At 33.0% G+C, this 23,188-nt stretch overlaps 1 protein-coding gene across 1 annotated transcript in view; it reads left to right on the top strand.

Moving 5' to 3' along the window:
* The first annotated feature begins 13,974 nt into the window (after positions 1 to 13,974).
* Positions 13,975 to 23,188, top strand: part of LOC127717890 (protocadherin beta-14-like) — a 32,929-nt gene continuing 23,715 nt past the window's right edge. The window contains exons 1-5 of the mRNA XM_052223752.1: positions 13,975 to 14,144; positions 15,149 to 15,224; positions 16,652 to 16,803; positions 18,739 to 18,924; positions 22,437 to 22,558. Of these exons, the coding sequence (XP_052079712.1) occupies positions 22,487 to 22,558 (72 nt within the window). The 5' untranslated portion in view covers positions 13,975 to 14,144; positions 15,149 to 15,224; positions 16,652 to 16,803; positions 18,739 to 18,924; positions 22,437 to 22,486. The remainder of the gene's footprint in view (positions 14,145 to 15,148; positions 15,225 to 16,651; positions 16,804 to 18,738; positions 18,925 to 22,436; positions 22,559 to 23,188) is intronic.

The following is a 23,188-nucleotide window of genomic DNA, read 5'->3' on the forward strand; positions in this document are numbered from 1 at the left end:
TGAGGTATAATTGCCAATGCTACAACTATCCACCATAACATTTGTTTATTCCAGGCTAAATCAAACGTATCCATGAGAGCCAATTATTTGACAAAGAAGTATTTTACTTAATGAACGGACTTAATATCAATCTATTGTAAATCTGCGTTTTTATGCATTCATGTTGTCTATCAAATAAGAAAGGAAATAAAAATTAACGTTCCACTTCAGGAGGTGCAAATTGTCATTATTTGACTATATAAAAAAAGATTCTCAAGTAAACACTTAGTGTTCGTCGTAACAAAAAAAAGCCAACAAACATTGTCCCACGCATCGACAAAACCCTTGGATTTTGTTTAACTTTAGTCATTCTCAAGGTACAGACAGACTTTTGATATGAAACTGGTATTTAATGATTATTAATACGTATTGTATTTTAGCCACATGTACTTCAAAATTAATTTTAAAGTTCAAAATTACCTTACTACATTGTAAACATTGTCAGCTAAGAATTTTGAATGATACGCCAACTGATCAAAGATAAAAAAACTATTTTTAAATTGATTTTTAATTTGAAAGGAGTTTGAAAGTTTATGGTAAATATGACAAGACATCCGATGATATATTTTGACGTGAATATTCAAATTCTTCATAAAGACCAGATTAAAGTGTACTTCAACAAAAAAGTTAATTATATAGAAACCGATAATTATTTTTCACGTCAAATGATTTGTTGACAATAACATTCATGTGCAATCGCACAAAAATGTTAAATAAACTAGAGGCTCCAAGGAGCCTGTGTCGCTCATCTGATATTTTTGTTTACAATTGATGCATGAAATAATGCAAACATTATACTTTTGCTTTAGCTTCAGAGATATAAGCCAAAAACTGTATTTTACCCCTATGTTATATTTTTAGCCATGTAGGCCATGTTGGTTAGCAGGCGGTGTCATCGGACACATTTTTAAAACTAGATACCCTTTTGATGATTGTGGCCAAGTGTGGTTAAATTTGTCTCAGTAGTTTCAGAGTAGAAGATTTTTGTAAAAGATTACAAAAATTTACGAGAAAAATTATCAAAAATTGACTTTAAAGGGCAATAACTCGTTAAGGGGTTAATTGACAGTTTTAGTCATGTTGATTTATTTGTAGATCTTACTTTGCTGAACATTATTGCTACTTAATGTTTATCTCTATCTATAATAATATTCAAGATAATAACCAAAAACTGCATAATTTCCTTAAAATTTCTAATTCAAGGACAGCAACCCAACAACGGGTTGTCTGATACGTCTGAAAATTTTAAGGCAGATAGATCTAAACCTGATGAACATTTTTATTTTAAATGCTTTAGTTTCAGAGATATAAGCCAAAAACTGCATTTTACCCCTATGTTCTATTTTTAGCCATGGCGGCCATGTTGGTTGGCAGGCGGGGTCGTCGGACACATTTTTTAACTAGATACCCGAATGATGATTTTGGCCGAGTTTGGTTTAATTTGGCCCAGTAGTTTCAGAGGAGAAGATTTTTGTAAAAGTTAACGGACGACGACGACGGACGACGGACGCCAATTGATGAGAAAAGCTCACTTGGCCTTTCAAGCCAGGTGAGCTAAAAAATGAAATCAACGTGTTCTATTACTTGTGTGATGTAGTTTTCAATGGCTTTCAAAAAAAGTCACACGAATTAAAATTTAAATAACCTCAAAGGCTTTTCGCTAGATTTGGTGCAAGTTAAAAATTTCACAGGGATGAATCCGTTTATCTTGATAATCACTGATAATACGTTTAATCCATATCATTTCCATTACCAGAAATACTCTTTTATTGTACGTTGATTTCTCACGTCATTTAAACGTTTTATAGGCTAACTGGATCCCTGTAACTTTGAACTGATAAAGTAATTGTGATTGCTTGACATTTTTCAAACACTTGTCCTTATTCTTATGTACATAATCTAACCCTGCATAGTGAAATATCTTAATTTTACAGTTTAAAACAGTTATCGAAGCAGTCATAAATAAAGGCAACAATATTATACTGCTGTTCTAAAGTCATAAATTGATTGAGAGAAAACAAATCCGGGTTACAAACTAAAACTGAGGGAAACACATCAACTATAAGAAGAAGACAACGGAACAACAGAAACACTGAAGTGCAACACAAACAAACGCCATCATTCATAGAAACGAACTATTTGATAACAACTTCCATATTCCTGACTTGGTACACGACATTTTAAGAAAAAATGGTGGGTTGAACCTGGTTTTATGGCTAGCCAAACCTCCTGCTTGTATGGCAATGTTAACAAAATATCGCTAAAATGACAACACTGCGCGACAGAAATACAGCACAAACAAGCGTAAGAACACTCAGCACAGAGAAACTCATAAGGAGGTTATTAAAATATTCATCCCTTAGCTCGACGTACTGACGTAGATTTTATAATCAACAAACGTACAAATGAAAGGAGATTGAGATTAAACGGTCATGAGAAAACAACAAAATTTAAATTTTAAAAGAGAAAAACACATGTAGCGGTCAATATACGAATATACGGTATTCAACAACGAGTAAGTGTCTATACAGCATATCAAAGTCTAAGTCGTTCGAATTTCATTTATTTTGGACTTTAGGTCTATGAAAATATGACAAATTTAAACTCTTCTTTTTTTTAGATCTCAATACTCTCCCTTTTTTTTTAAATCGCGGTCAGTTGAGCAAATATCGGCGAATAAAAGAACAAACAATAAAAACCAATACCACTATAATGGGTTAGAAACACATGTATAATCAATACAATTTTAAACAAAACTGTAACAAAGAATGCTAGAAATTACTGAAAATAGGTTCAAAGTGCTCAAGCGGTGGAGAGGAAATAATGTCTTCCGTAATTAATTACTTATTATTTTGATCCGAGTGCCACTGATGAGTCTTATGTAGACAAAACGCCCGTCTGGAGCACCAAATGATAAACCTGGTTAATATTTGATGAGTCTTATGTAGACGAAATGCCCGTCTGGAGCACCAAATTATAAACCTGGTTAATCGTTGATGAGTCTTATGTAGAAAAAACGCCCGTCTGGAGCACCAAATTATAAACCTGGTAAATTTTTGAAGAGTTATTTCCTACACTCCAAGATCACGGCTGTACATCTTGTATTAAACAATGTCAATGAAATACAGGGAAAACATGATATTGTGTAATGCCAAAAATGAATTTTGAAAAACAAATATTACGAGAATAGATGAAATATTGTATTGTTGTTTCGAGCTACTTTTAGCCAGTTGATGTTCATCCCAATGAATGCCAGACGTATTATGACTCTACAGATTGCAGATGGAATCATAATTCGAGACATAAATCTACGCGTTTGGACCAATTTATTATACAAATTAGTTATGAAAATATTGTGTTGAGCAAAGTTTAAGACGACACTGTAAACGACAACATATCGATCAAGATGAAGAATGTATACTCAATAAAAAACATCACAATCATGGTAAGGACAATTAACAATAAGATAGGAAAAGTTGTTCCGTTTGTTTTGTTTTTTATAAGGTCTAGCCATAAATTGTGATTCATAACAGTAAATGATCAAATTTGCTATAAGAGGGATAGTTATTCCCCATCGGAATACTAATACCTATGATTTATCGGGTTGTATTTTGCATGAGAGAAACAAGTGTTCTCTTGGTTTCACCAGCAAACTAGAAGATGGCTCGATAAGTTGGGATCAAACTTATCAACGTCGGTTCATACATTATGACGTCGCTGATATGTTCGGGTCAAAGTTATAAAGGCCGGGTCAACGTATTTGACGTCACAAAGCCGTGATATGCAATTTTATTAAGAGCTGAGCAGTGTGATATAGATAGTGGGCGACCGATAAACATGTTTGTTTGCTGTTTGAAATATTAGTTTTTCGTTTGTTTTGTCATAAATCAAGTCGTTGGTTGTCGTTGGTTTTCTCGTTACAATTGTTTTTGATTTGGTCATTTCAAGGGCTTAATAGCTGATTTTACATAAAGTTGCTCACATACACGTCATTCGGACTCTGTTGGATAGTTATCTCATAGGCAATCAAAAAACATCTAAACTTTATATTACCAAATTTGTTTTTTTTTTGTAAGATAAGATTAGTACATGTCAGCTAGATTTACATGCGCATCTTAAAGTAAATAATATTTTTCCGTTTAATTCAAAAAGTGAATAACATATGGAATCAGATATTAGAATTTCTCTTCGATAGCTTTCGATTACGATCGCACGATCTGATGTCCACGAATAAATTGTTTGATGGGTAACTTGCATTTCATGTATTCACCCACCCAAACTGATATGTTTTTATTTAGGTACGTATATTCAATACATGATTCTAGACATAGAGACAGTTTTAAAAAAATTGATCTTCTCGATAATCTGAATGATCTATATTTAATACTAGGAAGTTTATCAATCTCAAGAACGTACTCTAATTCAAAGGATTTAATTTCGTAAAAACGAACGACTAGGGTGACATTTTGGAATTAGATGAATCATGATGTTTTTTAGATTGTTCATCCCGTTATATTTCTTTCTTTATATACAACCAACAAATGGTAAGTTAATCTTAATGTACAGGATATAATTGTATTATGATTGCATAAAAAAAAACACCATATTAAAATATACAATTTATGAAGATCAAATTTCACTCGACTTTATATTTATATTAAGAAAACGAACATTTTACATTCGATGTGTTTGGCATTTTATTGACTCAAAATTATGCTTTTAATTCGCATCAAAGTTTTTTTCTTACGGCCATGTATTTTACCTTTGAGTAGCAAATTTTGACATCTTGCAAGCATTTCTAAAACTAAACTATCACTTTATCTTCTTAGTGATATTCGATTTTAACGTCTTATTTGTTTTATTAAAGATGCTCATCTATCTGAGCAATGCCATAGTTGAAGTCACTTATTTTATAGTTTTCACTTTTCTTTAGACAAAAAATATTTAATTAATAATTATGTATTTACTAAATTGTTAAAATGATTAATCACATAAATTATTTTCTATGATTAATGACCATTGTGAAGGTTATGATGACAAAGGTCAGTCAATGATAAAAAAAACCTAAGTAATCACTAGTATGTATATGTGAGTATATGAGTCTATAGAAACAAACAACCAGCACATTTAACAAATATCGGACTGTCTAACGATTGATTGTTTAGGGTTTAACGCTACTTTCAGCACTATTGACAATTTCGTGACGGCCAGTTTATATTGGTGGAGGAAGCCGGAGTGCTCGGAGAGTACCACCGACATTCGACATGAAAACTGGCAATCCTATTCTATAAGATAAGAGTCGAATGCACCAGCCGCGTGCGGGGTCCGAATTCACAACTTCAGTGTTAACAGGGTAGTGATACAGTAGTTGAACTACTTAGAACACTCAGCCACCGAGATGAATTAATGGTGTATAGGGTAAAATTAACAAGAAATGCACTGTCCATACATGTACTATGGACTATATAAATCAGAGGCGAAAGATACAAAAGGGACATTCAAACTCGAAAATTAACTAACAACGCCATGGTTAAAAAGAAAAAGACAAACAACAGTTAACAAACTGTAAGTAGACAATACAACAAGGGTTCTTGGGCCGTTTTTGGATGTCAAAGATACTTTTCATTGTCTACCACCTAAGTATGGAGATGTAAACATACACAACCAAATTGAATAAAGTACAAGATTACCTATATTTGTGAGTGAGCTCTTTTAACACCAAAAACTGGTTTTATAACATGTTAAAAAAGGACTAACGCTGATAAAGGCCCATTGTTGTGCCGAAATATATGTCAATACGATATCTTTTGATCTTGTTAGTGAGACTTATATAAGATATGTTTCCGTAAACTGCAATCAATCACAGCAAGCCCGGTCTTGAATGGAGTTTGAATGAATGCGTGGATATGAAGTACAAAGTTTATTATTTAGGGACACATATGTTTTAAATGAAACATAAAAAATTAACTTCAATGTGTTGTACAAGAATGTTTAAATGTTTAAAATGTATGAATATTTTCACAGCAAATCGTTTGACAGTAACCGGGTATTAACTTGAGAAAGTTATTAGTATTAATATAAAGAAGGCTTTACAATCTTTGTAATCGCAATAAAAGAAATTTGCAATGTTTTTTTTTTATACATATCATAGATATAATCATGATAATGCGATTTGATAATTAAAAGTGACATGCATTTAACTTTAACGTTATGATCAACATTATGTACAATTAACGTCATCTGTTATGAAGATATTGTCCATGTCGTTGTTCTGCAATTACTTACGCCCATAGACTACACAACTCTACACATAACAACAGCCTCGTAAATGCTAATAAAAACCAAACTAAAGATTCAAATTGAATACCCACACGACAGTGCCATGTGCTGAGTTTTTTTGCACATTATGATACATAGTATCATGTCGACAAAATATAATCAGTTATTTATAAATACTACTGAAATCAAAACTTATCAAATATATCATCAAAAAAATAAACATAAGCAAGATAAATTGTTGAACTATGATACACGTCTCTTCGAGTCGGCCCTGTCGCGCGGGAAACAAATAACGGTATATGGGCAGACAATTAGAAGAAATTAATTTCAATGTAATTCAGTTCTTTCAAACGGTCGTAATTACATGGACCTTTAATTGCTGATTATACGGCATGGGTATGGGTTTTTCTCGTAATTGTTTATATCCTCGTCATTTAAACTCTGATGGATGTTTGTCTCATCGGCACCATCTCCGTATTTCTATATATGAAATAGAAAGTTATCCGTTTTTTTATTTAAATAGTTTCCCCCAAATATACAAAGCTGGATGGAGTTAACAGAATAGTAAAAATGAGCAAAACAAAAAGCGTAACAAAGGACCAAAAAATTGAAGAATAAAAAAAAAAGACCATAGAATAGAGAATAACGGGGTGCTAAAATATAAAGAATAGAGAATAATGGCCTGGATTGTAATTTTATAGCAAGTTAAGTTGTTAGCATATTATATATTTACGTGCAAATAAAATTTTCTTGTAAATTTTGAATCTTTAGAAAAAGTTCTATGTTTTCGTGATGTTTGTCATCAGGAATAAATATAATGTACGTCTAAAACCAAAATTCAATAATTTCTGGCGATTCAGAATTATGAAATCCGTACAAAACGGCAAATTTTATGCGTTCATTTTACAATTTCCGATAAAACTTCACAATTCAACATGTTAACGTCTTTCGAAAAGATCTCACGATTAAAAGGTCAATGTAAAAGAGAGGTGAAAGATACCAAAGAGATATTCAAGCTCATTAGTCGAAAATAAGCTGGGATTGACATGGCAAGAAAAACGACCGACAGACAAAAAACAGTATGCAAAACGCAACATAGAAAACTAAGGACTTGGCAAACCCCCCCCCCCCCCCCCCTTCCCCCTCCTGCCCCCAAAAAAACGAGGGGTGATCTCATGTGCTCTGAAAGGATAAGCAGTGTCACAATATGCCAAAAATTTTTGGCCATTGACAAATGTAAATACTTATACAATTTGTACAGGAAAAAGTAAAGAGATATTCTTTTAATCTTGCTATAATATACATGTAGCCATTAGAAGTGTATCTGTGGGTTCTTCTACATGTCAGTCATTTAAAGAATCCAAATAATTAATTTTAACAGTTTAGTTCGTCACGTTTTTTGGTAAGTATTTATAAAACCTCTGCTTTTGGGGTTTGAGCGTTCCTGCTGGTGGTTAATTCAAAAAAGTTCAAACACACTAAATTAATAATTAAAGTGACTTTTTATTTTTTTTTTTTTTTTTTTTTTTTGATACAGAGAATCCAGAAATAAGGATATGAAACTTTATAAAGTTCAGGGGCACGTTACTGAACTTTCTAAAATCTTATATCATTAATTTTAGTTATTTTCCATTCGTTTGATGTGTTTGAGCTTTTGATTTTGTCATTTGTTGAGGGACTTTCCGTTTGAATTTTCCTTGTATTTCGGTATTTTTGTTATTTTATTTTCTACCACAACCAAGTCGGATGTCAAGTTTCTTCCGAAAAGAATCTTTACTGCTGGTGGATTATTTCCTGAGGGCATCATTAACTTTGTAGCTCAATGCATGATGAATACAAAGTATACAAAGAACAAACCGAATAGGACGTCACCCGGGTTACCAATGTTCTCTTCTGCTACACGGAACACTGTAGCTTTGATTTGTGTGTTTCACGGAACGAACTACGGGATACCTTTGATTTGACTCATGTACAGCCAGAAAGTAATTACTACTTTAAAAATTCAGATATTTTTCAAAAATTAAAACCATGTACCGTTAATATTTTCGACTGTTTAAAGACACCCGCTACTAGTGAATCAACTATCATTTCTCCTTGTAATCATAACAAAGGAAAGAGGTGCAAATGTAAGATATGCAATATGTTAATCACTTCTCCAGATTTCACTAGTAACTTAACAGGAAAAACTTATTACACAAACTCTGTTGACCTTCTAGACTGTTCCGCGGACAAAGTCGTTTACGGAATTGAATGTACTTTGTTTTGGCTACTTAATGTTGGTGAAACTCGACAAACTTTGCTTAAAAGGATGATTCAACACCGATCTGATAATAAAGATCTGCAATTCAGGGTTCTTTATAACCATTTTAATCAACCGGACCATGACCTTCCTTATCTATGAAAGTACACATCATCGAGAAAATTTATCACCACACCAATAACGCTATACTAAGTACTCTTTTCCGAAAAGATAGAGAAAATATCTGGATAAAGGAACTAGGAACTTCAATGCCATATGGTTGCAATGATGAGTAGGAAACTGGTCAAGTCCAGCCTGCAGTGATGTAAATGTAATGAGCTTATTTAATACTAATTTAAGAACCTAGCGAAGTCATGGACAAAAATATTACCAACGGCCCAATGAAGAAAAGTCTTCCATATCTAGATCACCTTCTGGGAGCTTTGATGACCTCCTTTCACATCTTCATCACTGCCGGTTAACTTTGTAAAATGTTTGAGAGATTATGCACTTGACAGGAGATGCATAAATACAGTTTCTTTAATATACAGACTGGTCAGTATAATTTGTGATATAGCTCTTTTCCGTCTTTTAGACCAGTAAAATCGGAACCATTACATGATTAAAATAGGAAATTCCTTCCACTTCAGTTTTCTTATAAAGGAATCGATGCTATCAACATCAGCAAATATCTTCATCACAAAGAGGTAACATCTAAAATTCCACTTTATTTTCAAAATCAGTCTGTTCCTTTTGTATCCTACCGTTACACTAAAACCATTGCACCTAAAGTATTTAACTATAAGTAAGCATTGCAGGGCCTTGATTAAAAAGAATACTTAACAGATCTCTGGCATGTGACTGTTCCCACTCACCTTATATTTACAGCCTCTCTGGCCATGTCATTACTGGAGATCTAAACATAATTCAACATGAACATCTCCGAAAGGTGATATCCCATGGTCCTTAGTTCAGAGAATGCCATCACATCAATTGGAGCCATGGCTTCAAAATAGTTATGGGTTCCATTGAGGAGTACGCCAGAGCATGGGCTAAATGAGAAGAAATTCAACTGGACACTTTGTCAGAATGGGTTATAGCTATCACGTCTGAATCCAAAACTGTGTAAATGATTGACCAAAGTCCGTATTCAGAGACAAAACAGCTGTGAAATGTCTATCATTTCTTCAAGAAAATTATGTTGTTGTCCTGCGAACAAAGCTTCAAATAATATTGTTTTTGAATGTAAATCGTACTACAACGAGTGTCTTGTAAAAGAATAAGGAATAAATGTACACTCAGGTAATCCCACATACAAAAACATATCATTTGACAAGGATGAGATTTTGGCGAATCATAAGTCCTTTATGGCTTCAATGAACATTACATTGAACAGAAAATCTAAGGACTTACCTTGTTTGTATTGGATACTTAAGCTTCACAAAATTCCGTACAAACAACGGTACATTGCCGGCTCATCTACTGTTCTACAAAGGAATTGTCTATTAGATTGACAAAAATTATGTCCTTAGTGAAAGAAGATCTTCAGAAATACTGTGAAACTGTTTACTCGCGTAGTGTTATTAACCATATAAGGATACCTTTGATTTTTCAACCCTTTATATCACCATTCCCCATGTTAAATTGAAAATTCGTCTAAAAGAAATAATCCATAATGCTTTTCAATATAAAAATGGTAGCATACGCTATAATTTATTGCTTTGAGATACCATACGACATATTTTGTTATTAGTAAACAAAAAGGTAAAACATGCTACACCGAGGAAGAAGTGATCAGTATGCTGGAGTTTCTTATTGACAACATATTTGTTGAATTTGGTAGACTTTTTCAACAAATTGTCGGCAATCCTATGGGAACGAACAGTGCGCCTCTCCTTGCTGAACACTTCTTATTTTCATATGAGTCGGAGTTACTTCAGACACTTGTCAAAAACAAGAAGACTAAAGAAGCCAGATCATTTAATTTCACATTCAGATATATTGATGATGTTCTTTCCATTATTAATCCAAATTTTTCTGATTGGGTTCCATTTATGTATCCTCAAGAACTAGAAATTTAAGAAACAACAGACACGGCTGCCTCCACCACATTTCTAGATTTATACATCGAATTTGACATAAGCGGTCATTTCAGTACCAGAATCTATGACAAAAGAGACGATTTTAATTTTAAAATTATAAATTTCCCCGACCTTAGCAGCAATATACCAACTTCACCTGCATATGGGATATACATTTCCCAACTCATTCGGTATTCAAGAGCTTGCAGCTGCTACTCAGACTTTATAAAACGGCACCAGTGTCTGTTCAGAAAGTTGATGAACCAGGGTTATGTCAAAGAACGTCTCGTCCTTTTTCTAGAAAAGTTCATCGGAAGATACCAAGACCTTGTCAATAAATATTCCGTATCAACTTCACAAATAATACATGATGGTCTTGAAGTATAGAATCCAGGTACTGACGTTGTGTATCATCTTAATTACGTGTTATAGTGTTCTTTTTTTTTGTCTTTGTATATTTTCAATCTTTACTGTTTAGTCCATTTTTGGTAATATCCGTTCGGCGTGGCTCGGTATTTATACATCCCGCTATTGTGTTATTGTGCGATGGTAATTTTTTGTATTCTTGCCTTTCATTTTATCAATTTTGCTTATGTGCTTTGTCTATAGAATGTCTACATGCCATTTTGTTTTTCTTTGTTGACGCAGTTGTTTATAGTGATTAAGATTATAATACAATGTTGACTGCTGTATCCCAATTTTTGACATTTTTACCTATTATGTCTGTTTGTTTTGTTCAGACATTGTTGTCAATATAATGGAATTTTATGCGACTGTCATACAAGTGAGAAGTTTAGCTAGCTATAAAACCGGGTTTAATCCAACACTTTCTACATAAGGAAATGTATGTACCAAGACAGGAATATGACAGTTGTTTTCCATTCGTTTGATGTGTTTGAGCTTTTGATTTTGCAATTGTTGAGGGACTTTCCCTTTTGAAATTTCTTTGGAGATCGGTATTTTGTTATTTTACTTTTCCCTAGGGTAACGCAAACAACATTGCACCCATGTGTGCGTTTACCAGACCTACATGTTTAGTGTTTCCTATCATGATTTCCTTGATAGAGGATACTGCTCACAAGGAAGCTATTAAGCCAAGAGTTCCAAATGGTGAAGTTGAAATCATCCCTTCGTAAATTTTACGGACGCCATCACGAGTTGGTTGACCGTTATGGAATAACCGTTTCACAGATGATATGGGATATGTTCCTTATGTCGTAACTACAATACCCTTCCCTTTTCACGAATGTGACTTATTGAATTAGACGTTTAACCGGATTTGTAATAACATAAGCAACACGACGGGTGCCACATGTGGAGCAGGATCTGCTTACCCTTCCGGAGCACCTGAGATCACCCCCAGTTTTTGGTGGGGTTCGTGTTGCTTGATCTTTAGTTTTCTATGTTGTGTCATCTGTACTATTATTTGTCTGTCTGTCTTTTTATTTTTGGCAATGGCGTTGTCAGTTTGTTTTCGATCTATGAGTTTGACTGTCCCTCTGGTATCTTTCGTCCCTCTTTTATAACGCGTTGTTCTAGTATACGCGAAGGAAATGATACGCCTTAGTCCAGTGCATGTACACGAACTGCATATTATATACGTGATCATGTTCGAAACACGAACGATGTGTAATGCGTTATGCTATGGTATGCAATCAGTCTGTAACGCGTTTCTCTAGTGAATCAATCTAACAGCAACATGCAACTCTAGAAAACGAGTCACAATTGCAGTATGAACCGAGTAATCCAACATATTTGTTATATTTTCTTGGACAATTATGACAGAGATAATATATTGATGTTACATGTAGTAACTCTATACTGCTTACAATGAAAAGTTGCTAGATTTTTTAAACTTCATTCAAAATGCTATATAGTTTAAACAAGCGTTTTAGTTGTTTAATAATCTTAATTTATCAAGATATTCACTTGTGAAATAAATACTTCACAAAACATTTATCTAATCACAATGATCGATTAAAAACAAAAGTTCAAGGAAAACTGAGAATACATGTATACAATATATATATATAATGTTGTCCGTTAGCAGTATGCATTGATGAGATAGCAACAAAAACGACAAAAAAAAGACAAAACATTTGGTTTACATTTGTCACTTCGGGGTCTTTTACAGCTGACTATGCGGTATGGGTTCTGTTCATTGTTGAAGGTCGTACGGTGACCTATAGTTGTTAACGTCTATGTCATTTGGTCTCTGGTGTAGAGTTGTCTCATTGGCATCTTCTTATTTTTATAAAAAAAAAAAAACACATTTAGGGGTGTGCATAGTTACGGCCTTAATCAATAGGCAGACGTTTATGATACAATAGTATGAAAACAATAATAATTATGGAAATATATACAATATATCAAGCTCCAAATCGCCACGAGTCTACAAAAGTTGTGAGTACTTGCAACTAAGACTATCAAAGATCTAACATCAACATAGAGTTCCAGTTATAACAAAAAAAAATTGTATGCTATTATTTACAAACGACAACCATTATCGAGGTTCCTACATGTAACTGGGAAAGGGAAAATAAAAATGTGGCAGGGTAAACTATTTTCTATATTTCAACCCTCTGCCTTTGAATTTCAATCATTGGCAAAACAGAAGATTCATAAAAAATGGTACACTAAAAATGAGAAAAGGAAAAGAATTTCGCATTAAAATACTATAAAATATGGAGAGTGTGGTATGATTGCCAATGGTGACAACTATCCAACAAAATTCAAATAAAGTGGATGTAAGCAATTATAGGCAACTGGTCGGCCTTCATGAGAAAACCCCATACCGTATAGTCGGCTATAAAAGGTCCCGATATGAAAAGTATGAAACACTTCAATTGAGAAAACTAACGGCCTAACTTATATAACAAAACAATATACGAAAAACAAATATGACAGACGTGAAACAACGACAACCACCGAACTACAGGCTCCTGGCTTGGGACAGGCACATAAAGAATGTGGCGGGGTTAAACATGTTTGTGAGTGCTCAACCCTCCCCTAACCTGAGACAGTGGTGTAACAGCACAACAAAAGAACAAACTATAAAAATCAGTTGAAGAAGGCCTAACTCACCAGATCGATACAAAAACAAACATCAAACAAAAACACAGACAGGACGTGGCAGGGTTTATTAGATAACAAAAATCACAATACAAATATAACAATACCGTTTAAGAATGCTCACAGTTATTGAAAGCACTCAGTCTACTGATATAAAATCATGCTATTCCCTCGCAGCATTTTACAAATCTATGTTAATTGCAGGTATTACATGTATTTCACTACCTACTATAATAATAGTTTTTTTTTACTATTTTTAGTCAATGCAGTTCTTAATTTTGACAGCAACTACAAATTCGATTGTTGTGGTTTCATAAATAAATGGGAAATCTTTGTACGAAAAAATCCAAGTACATTTAATGTGAAAGTCCAAGTCTGGTACGACTCAGTGTCATTATGGACTCTGCGTGGGGAGAATATTATTACCGCTACTGGTAAGATATTTGTATTTATGAAATTAATAAAGAAAATTAAGTGCTAAAGAAATAAAATCATGTTTTCGGTTATCCAAAGGGTTCTTGATATTAAGGTTTAAAAATAGTAAGAACAAATTGAACTTCAAGGTTTATTGTAAAACTGTCATGTCCATGCATATTGAGTAAAGTCATCTCTTCGAAAACTTTGCAAACATAATATTGTTTCTGTAATATTGTTTTTATGATATTGATTAAAAAAATTCAAAACTGAAGGGCAAAAGTTTATATTGAACGTGTGTTTTGTCATCTTCAAGGGTTTTAATGTTTTAACGTAAAAATTAGAAAATAACAATTGTACTATACGTGAAGGTCTTTTCTGAAAAAATGTCCATATACATGTAAAAACTGTACTTGTACTTATATATATATATGTATATGCTAATTGAAATAATTTTTTTTTCGAAAAATTGTAGACATGTTCATGACCTACATGAATTTAACTGTTACGGAATATTTGGTTAAAAAGTCCTAAAGATATGTTCTATTTGTCATAGACATAATCCAGGCATTACGTATAACTAAATACGACACATCTAGTTTTTCTTGTTTTTGAAAAAAGTGGCTACAGTTTATACAATCTGAATCAAAATTATGTTTTTCTTGTTTAGCACAAGTAAATGCCATCTACCAAGCACTGTATAATATACTTAAAGAAAGATCTAAATGTACCACAAACAAAATGCCGGATAAGTACTGAATTCACTGAGCGAAGTGGAAATGTCTGAAAAATCGTAAGACAGACTAAAAATCAAAATCTATTTACTATTCTTGATGCATGAGCGCCTGAAAACAAAGCAGTAATCTCCATATCGTAGATTTGTTTCCTATATGAAATGAACTCTATCAACTTCTTGCTCATTTCTCTGAAACGCGTAAGTTTTTTATCATTGAAAAATTTCAAATTTATTCACTATTTTTGTTGAAATGTATAATACAATAGAATTAATTAAAAAATATTTCAGATGATAACAAAGAGAATGAAATTGCAATTCCGACTGGATCTAGAATCCATGCATTCAAAGACGATTATATAGGCTTGTATGTATGAAATTACAAACAACTCACCACATTTCTCTTATTGATTAGTAAAACCTCGTTTAATTATAGTAAACCTCTCTATCAGGATCGCTGTGTACTACCACCAGAGTAAGTTGGTTTAAACTGGATATGCGTAACGTAATTTGCACTGTCAAAACGCGCTAACCGTTAAAATGTTTGTTTTATACTTCCACCGACCTTACATGGGCTTGTACAAATCCCTTTTGTAACGCTGATAAACTACACCCGTAGTTATGTGCCTGTTTCTCAGTATTGTACAAATACATTTTATATTTTGAGACAATGTATATACATGTTTTACATGTATAATGAATGTACGACAGAGAAGCACAAAAACATCAGCTTATAACTTAAGAAATCATAATGTCTCATTTGGGGCTTGAATTTATTTTGACATACCCCGGATTTGCCTATGATGCCAAATATTTTCCACGAGGAAAAGAATAAAGTTAAATTTTGAATATGTAATAATTGTGTGTGTTTCTGTCAAAAGAAGCAAACCAAATCTTAAATATGCAGATCTGTGCTATCGAGTAATATTATTTCAAAATGGCACTATCCGGCCATGATGGAGGTTTGATGTGTATTGCCGATATATAAGTATGAATTACAGTGACATGCTAAAATCAGTGCGCAACGTTCTTTCGACATTTAATCATTTATATCTGTCTGTGATTATTTCTACATTATATCTGTCTACGACGTGTGAGTAAACTGGAACAGCTAAACAAAATATATGATATTGCCGATCAGCTGACATACAATATATTCGTTTATTATATGATTATCAAATTCCTCTTTTCTCATTGACTAAAACCATACGGAATCTTTTTTGACAAAACATTATATTTACCGCGGGAGGTTAATATAACATTTGGAAGAGCCAACGTGTACCTAAATAGTTATTTTCCGAGGCCACGTCAATAACGTAGAGTTATTTTTTGTTTTTCTCTTTTTCCCTTTTTACATTTTATTGAATATTATATTTTATAAAAGCTAGCAAGTACCAAAACAGACAATAAATTTAGTATAAAATCAAGGAACAGTTAAATATCTTGAGTAAATGCTAAAAAATTGTAGATGGAGAAAAAAAGTCATATAATAAAACAATTGTGACTTTTGATATCACTTGATACAATGATTTATCAACCCCAGAGATCTAGATATGACATTGACCTAGGTGAATCTCATATCTCTTGGGTTGATAAATCATTGTTGGCCTAGACGAATAACATATATTTGGAGTTTATAAAAAATTGTATCAACCTCACCAAAAGCGTCGTAATATAATTTATTTTAGAAGCAGCTGAAAAATAATATTCGTTATGGATAAGTAACTAATAGTTTGATTTCATAAATTTTCACATGTTCTGATATATTTTTGTATTTGTTGTTTGTTTATGCAGTTATGAATATAATGGATCTGTTATCACGTATGGAAATGGTGGTGACTATAAGATAGATACCTTCGCATCAGACCAGTCAACGTTCGACTGGACTGCAGTGACGCTTGGAGGCGATAAAAGAGATCATGCCATTCATGCCCGGATTACTAAAAGTATGTTCATCATTTTTAGCACCTGGCTTATAGGTGTCTGATGACCCCGCTTGCCAACCAAGATGGCCGACATGGCTAAAAATAGAACATACGGGTAAAATGCAAGTTTTGTCTATTATTTTGAAAACCGTTTTAAATTTAAAAAAATGGCGTAAATCGGCGCTGTAAATTTAAAGAAAACATTCGAAATATGTTTATATTCGTGGAGAAATAAGTCAATGGTACGGTTTTTAATGGAAACGGAAATGGGTGGGACATGAGTAATTCACTAAGTCACCGTTGCAAACTTGTTCCGATTTTTATTTTGAAAAAAAAATGTACTTTGATTTTGAGAATTGATCGTAATTGCAAGGCACTGTTATCCTTGTTTGAGTATGTTTGATATTGGATATTATCAGATTTCTCGAAATTGTTTTTTTTTCTGGCGGTCCTTACTCGAAGAAAATCTGCTGATCCTCGCTATTATTTTTATGTTAAAATACCAAAAATGTGTCAGTCCTTTGAAAATTTGGGTGGTCAAAACCTTTGGACAACCACTTTTCGAGAACTCTGATATTATGGGATTGAAATTTGCTGTTACAAAATTTTGGAAATTATTCTTAATCTAGAAATATATCTACCTCATGCAAAGCTCTGATTCCTTACCCCACTTTGACTATGCTTTAAGTTGTTTTGGTTTTAATATGTCTTCATTTTTTTTTTAAATGTTTTGGACTCGAGCATCACTGTGAAGAAACATTTATTGCCATAATGCGCATCTGGTGCTGTACAATTGGTACCGTTAATGTTATAATAGTCAATAAAAACTGTTAGGATGAACATTATTTCGTTTGTATTCAACCCATAAATTCTTTTAAGGTGGTACCCAACACCTTGACTAAAATTAATTTGGCAAGTTTAATTTTCATAAAATTTTGACAAAATATTTACTTTGACCCTTTGAAAAAATATAAAAATTTCAAAAAACTTGAACCAATCACTTTCTCGGAAAATTTTCATTGGATATATAGCAGTTTGACAAACACTAATTTTAATCATTGAGAAGCTTAATATTTCCTTAGCCATACAACGTAATTAAAACGTTTAGCTGATTTTACAGAGTTATCTCCCTGTAGTGTTAGGTACCACCTTAATATCTCATTTAAACTAAATTGTTCCCGACATATGGTATTGATAATACATGTGTTAAAATAACTTAAAACCCGCCGTATATTCAAATTCCTCTCCCAAGTCAGGAACCTATGTAGTGATTTGTTTTTTTAAATAATTATACTTTAATTATCATTTTCATTAGATATTTGGTGTTGATGGTAGGTCTTTGATAGTCGATTTAAACGTAATCTCGGAGCAGTTTATAGAACATGTTGTAATTGTGGACATTCAAGCGGATGTTGACCTCAAGATGTCTTGTGGGCTTTTGTGTCGTTGAGTTGCTGTCTTATCGACTAATTTTCTACACCTGCTTTTATTTATGAGGGTCTGGGTGGGGTTTACAGAATAGAAATGATGGGCAAAATGTGCAAAATAAATGGCAAAATGAATAAAGAATAGAGAAAAATAGGGCAAACAAAATAAAGATAGTCTAAGAGAATAATGCGATGCTTAAATATAAAGAAGAGAAAATAATGGACAAAAAATATAAAGAATACAGAAAAATGACCAAAAAAAGGTAATGAATACAGAAATGAAAGACCCCCATCCAGAGCCACATTTATATTTACTAAAACGGAGAACAAAATCATCTTCATTACAAATTGCAATGCTTATATAAATTTCAAAGGATTAAAATATAAAATATGCCATTATTTCTGAGTCCTGTTGATAAACCAAATGGTTTTGTTGGTTGTTTTTTTTTTATAATTATTTCACAGTTTTCTTTAACTGCAACTTATGAAATATATATTATTATTATATCTTATTATTATCTTCTTTTAGGTGAAATACCAACTTTCACTAACCTAAATGATACTGTTGCAATAAGTAACAATGCCGTAGCCGGAACTGTTTTGTTTACTCTCGCTACGAGTGACAGTGATCCTGAAGATGCCGGTCAGTTGACTGTAGCACATACACCGAGTTCTGGATCTGCAGCAACCTTCTTTGAACTCGACTCTTCCACCTGTAAGGTTTTGAAATTATAAATCATTATATTTCAAATTTAGAATATTTCTTTTACTAATAGTGAAAAAATTTGAAAGAGTTTAACTCTGGCAGCTTCAACATGACATAAAAATGCTTCATACTTTTATTACATTGTGACTTGGTTGGAGAGTTGTCTCACTGGCACTCATACCACATCTTCTTATTTATATTAATAGATGAAATTAGTGGAGAAAACAATTTTCTAAATTGTTTTTGTACTCGTATTGTGGTGTTTTTTTATTATTATTGATAGCGATTGAAATAATCAAACTCTTTCTATAGCAAAAGATATCTTTAAAAGTTTCTTTCCCAAGTGGCCTCGTTGGCCGAGTGGTCTATGTAGTCCAACTACTGAATCACTAGCCTGTCAACTATGAAGATTTGAGTTCGAATCCCGCAGGTAGTAGGTGCGCTCGACTCCAATGTTAATTGACTAGGATTGTCAGTTTTCCTGTCGAAATTAGGTGGTTCTCTCCTGGCACTTCGGTTCCCTCCACCACTAAAAACTAACCTCCACGAAATAGCCAATAGTGCTGGAAGTGGCCTTAGCCACACATTATTCAATCAATCAATCACCCTTTTCCCCATTTACATCAGATATTGGCATTATGAGAATACAAACCCTGGTTCAAGGGTAAATTAGCTTCATTTTCGACATGAGGAAATGCCTGTACCAAGTCACGAATATGACAGTTGTTTTCCATTCGTCTGATATGTTTGAGCTTTTGATTTTGCCATTTGATAAAGGACTCTCCGTTTTGAATTTTCCTTGGAGTTTGGTATTTTTGCTATTTTACTTTTTACCATTTTCAGTACGCTTGGTTATATCTAATCAAACAGACGAATACGTCATCGAGAATATCTGCCTTGCAAAGAACTCTTACGGAATTTTTTATTTTGCTTTCCTAGATTTTCATTCATGTTCAAAATAATATGCATAGTTATACGACAATATAACTCGACAAATTCAAAAAATTAAATTACCCCCCCCCCCCCTCCCCCTTCCCGTATAAGTTATTTAGCAAATATGTTGGTGTGTCCTGCAGTGGTCCAAATGTAATTACAAATCTCAACTGTCATTGACTAAGAAGTAATGACAGCTTATTTGTAATATTTCGTTGTCCGTTATATTTTATGATTTTTTTATAATACCTTAATTGAGTGGACAAATTAAGCGTCATCGATATGTAGTAAATAACTCCTTTCTAACTGGAGCTAAATGAGATATCTTTTGCTATACAAAGAGCATGCTTATTTCAATTGCTGTACAAAATAGATACAACAATTACAAGACCTATAATTGTTTAAAGATTACGAGTGAAAAAAACGAGTAACTTTTGGTATCCGTCGGATTTCGCCAGACTTGTCAGTGGGAAATATAGTGTCAAAATACTTTCTTCCCTTGTAAATTTTGAACTTCTCTTTTCAATATTTGTTCCGTTTTAGCTAGAACGCTATTTGCTTTAAATTCACATGGAAATGTTCTGATAAATAGTTACAATAAAAAGGAATTGAAATACATACTAAATTTCCATATAATGTTATCATTTCCCTCCTAAATAAGCAAACGACGAGTACAGCAGGCTATAGCAGCTTTGTATAAAATTGACTTAAAATGTTGCTGTGCGAACAAATTCCTGGAGTAGCAACTTCTATTTATTTTTCTAATGCTGTACACCTCTCTGGAACATGCCAATTATCCGTGTATACAGCGAAATCAGACAAGTTCAGGGAAAAAGTTCAAAATGAATCGTTTGATATGCAGCAAAGATTAACACTTATGAAATTAAGTTACTAAACAAATAAAACGGACGTTATCCCGATGTAAACATTGAATGTGAGTAGATCAAGAAGACCACAAATACATGTAAAGAAATCGAGACGACATTTTCTTAAAATTGTATAACAAAATAGTAAAAATCTTTTAATAGATAACCTAGTAGTACTTTATAATTGTATTGTTGAATTTTTGAGCTTGCACAGATACGACTTTTAAATTGTTATATTTACGAAAAAACAATATTTCTATATTGGAAGTTTACGTGACAAGAGCAGACAGGTGTATCGAAAACTCAACATGTTAAAAATAGGTTTATTTTTGGGAAATTGTAACATGCTAAGGACTATGTGGAACACTCCGAAAATTGGTGAATTGAAAGATCTTTAGATTTTGTATGTAAATGTTTTTCATTTTTTTTTTATATGCAGCAAAGATTACCATTTTCTTTTATTTCAGTTTCACAAGCTTCTAATGCAGTTATCTCGATAAATAATGAACATAAAACATCGTGTATTTGCATTTATATTTCTAAATACACAGTTTAACAACCAATTTCTTTGAAATGAACGCTTGTTGTTTAGAAATAACTGTTGATCAGTATCGTCACCGACATTGTTTTACCATTGATTTTCTCAACTTTTTTTATAGGAAGAGTGAATTTTCTATTGTTCTCGGTCGTCGGTTTTGCCATTGTTGCTGTGCGCGCTACATACGTCACTGCAGCTACTCTATTTGAATTAGGTTGAATGTGAAAGTTTGCCCCATAGTGGTCTAAATGTAATTACAAATCTCAACTGTCAATGAATAATAAGTAATGACAGTTTCTTTGTAAGATTTCTTTGTCCGTTATATTTTACGATTTTTTTATATTACTCTGCGTGTAGAAAATAATACCTTTTCACAAGAAGAGTGAATTTTCTATTGTTCTCGGTCATCGGCTTTGTTTTTGTTGCTGTGCGCGCTATGCCATTGCTTATACTCTTTTTGAATAAGGGTCCATTATGTTGAATGTGAAAGTGCACATCCACGTCCTATAGGTAGTACAAATACGTAACGCCCTATTTTGGACATTGGCTCGAAGAAACATAATTTTAAAGGACTTAAATACTATCGGAGGGTTGAAGCCCTGTAAAATCGCGTTTTACACACAAAATTCAAATGAATGTGACTCTACAAAGTCATAACTATCACACAGGCATTCACCACTTCCCCCCATAAGGACCATATGAGGAATTAAAAAAAAACATGTTACATGAAGTATATATGGACAATGCTTTTTTTTAGAATAAATCTTTGAGCATTTAATTTAGTACATTTTCATATTCAATTAGTAATCTAGTCTTTATTAAATTTTTACATAGAACATACTCCAAGCAATTATACTTATTTTGATATGGAAATCAGAATGAAAGTAAAGGTGAACTATATATCAATCAGACAGCATCCAACAACACAATTAAGAGAACATCTTTATTTCCATGATGTCAGCATATGAACTAACTTGATAGACGTGATGTCAACCTCTTCGTAGCCTTTGTTCTTCTCTAAACAAGCTATGAATTAAGCCACTAAAGAACATTCGTCTACATCGGATTTTAAAATGTAAAATCATCCCTAAATAACGACTTGCTATGTTGTTGACTTTGTATAATACATGCAAATTATATCAATGTAAATACCGATGTAAAGCATATCTTTATATATCAAACAGCGGAAGTTAAAATTAAGTCTGGTGTTTCTCTTTCCCCTGGAGATCATGATATGACCTTCAGTGTAACTGATCCATGTTCAAGATCTTCATCTGGTATTCTGACGATACGAGTAGAAAACGATGTAAGTATATTTCATATACATATATTCATACATATATTCTTACATATATATGTATATAAACATTGTATATGTATGCGTAAAATGTCATCTCAAATATGTTATATTCCAGCAGTTTGTGATTGCATGAAAATATACCTACTAAACCTTTTGAATATAAAAAAGGAGATGTAGAATGAATGCTAATGAAACAAATATCTACCATGGACCAAATGATTTAAATGTAAGCAACTAGAGGCTATTGTACGGCCTTCAACAAGGAGCAATACCAATATCGTATAGTCAGCTATAAAAGTCCCTACATAGACAAAATTTGAAATAATTCACACGTGAAAACCAATGACAAAATAATAATGGAAAAACAAATATGACAGACAGTAATCAACGACAACCACTGAAACCCAGGATCCTGTCTAGGGATAGATACACCGAAAATGGTGCAGGGTTTAACATGTTTGTGAGCGGACAAACCCTCTATAAATCTGGTACAGTGGTGTTTAAGCAAAACATAAGAACAAACTGTCAAAACCGGTTGGAAATTTACTTGACTTATCAGATTGGTCACACGCTCAAAAGAGAACGGACATAAAGACAAAAGACACAATGTATAGACCTAAGAGAACTCGCAGCTAC

This window comes from Mytilus californianus, unplaced genomic scaffold (assembly GCF_021869535.1).
Source record: "Mytilus californianus isolate M0D057914Y unplaced genomic scaffold, xbMytCali1.0.p SCAF_1, whole genome shotgun sequence".
NCBI classification, from domain to species: domain Eukaryota; kingdom Metazoa; phylum Mollusca; class Bivalvia; order Mytilida; family Mytilidae; genus Mytilus; species Mytilus californianus.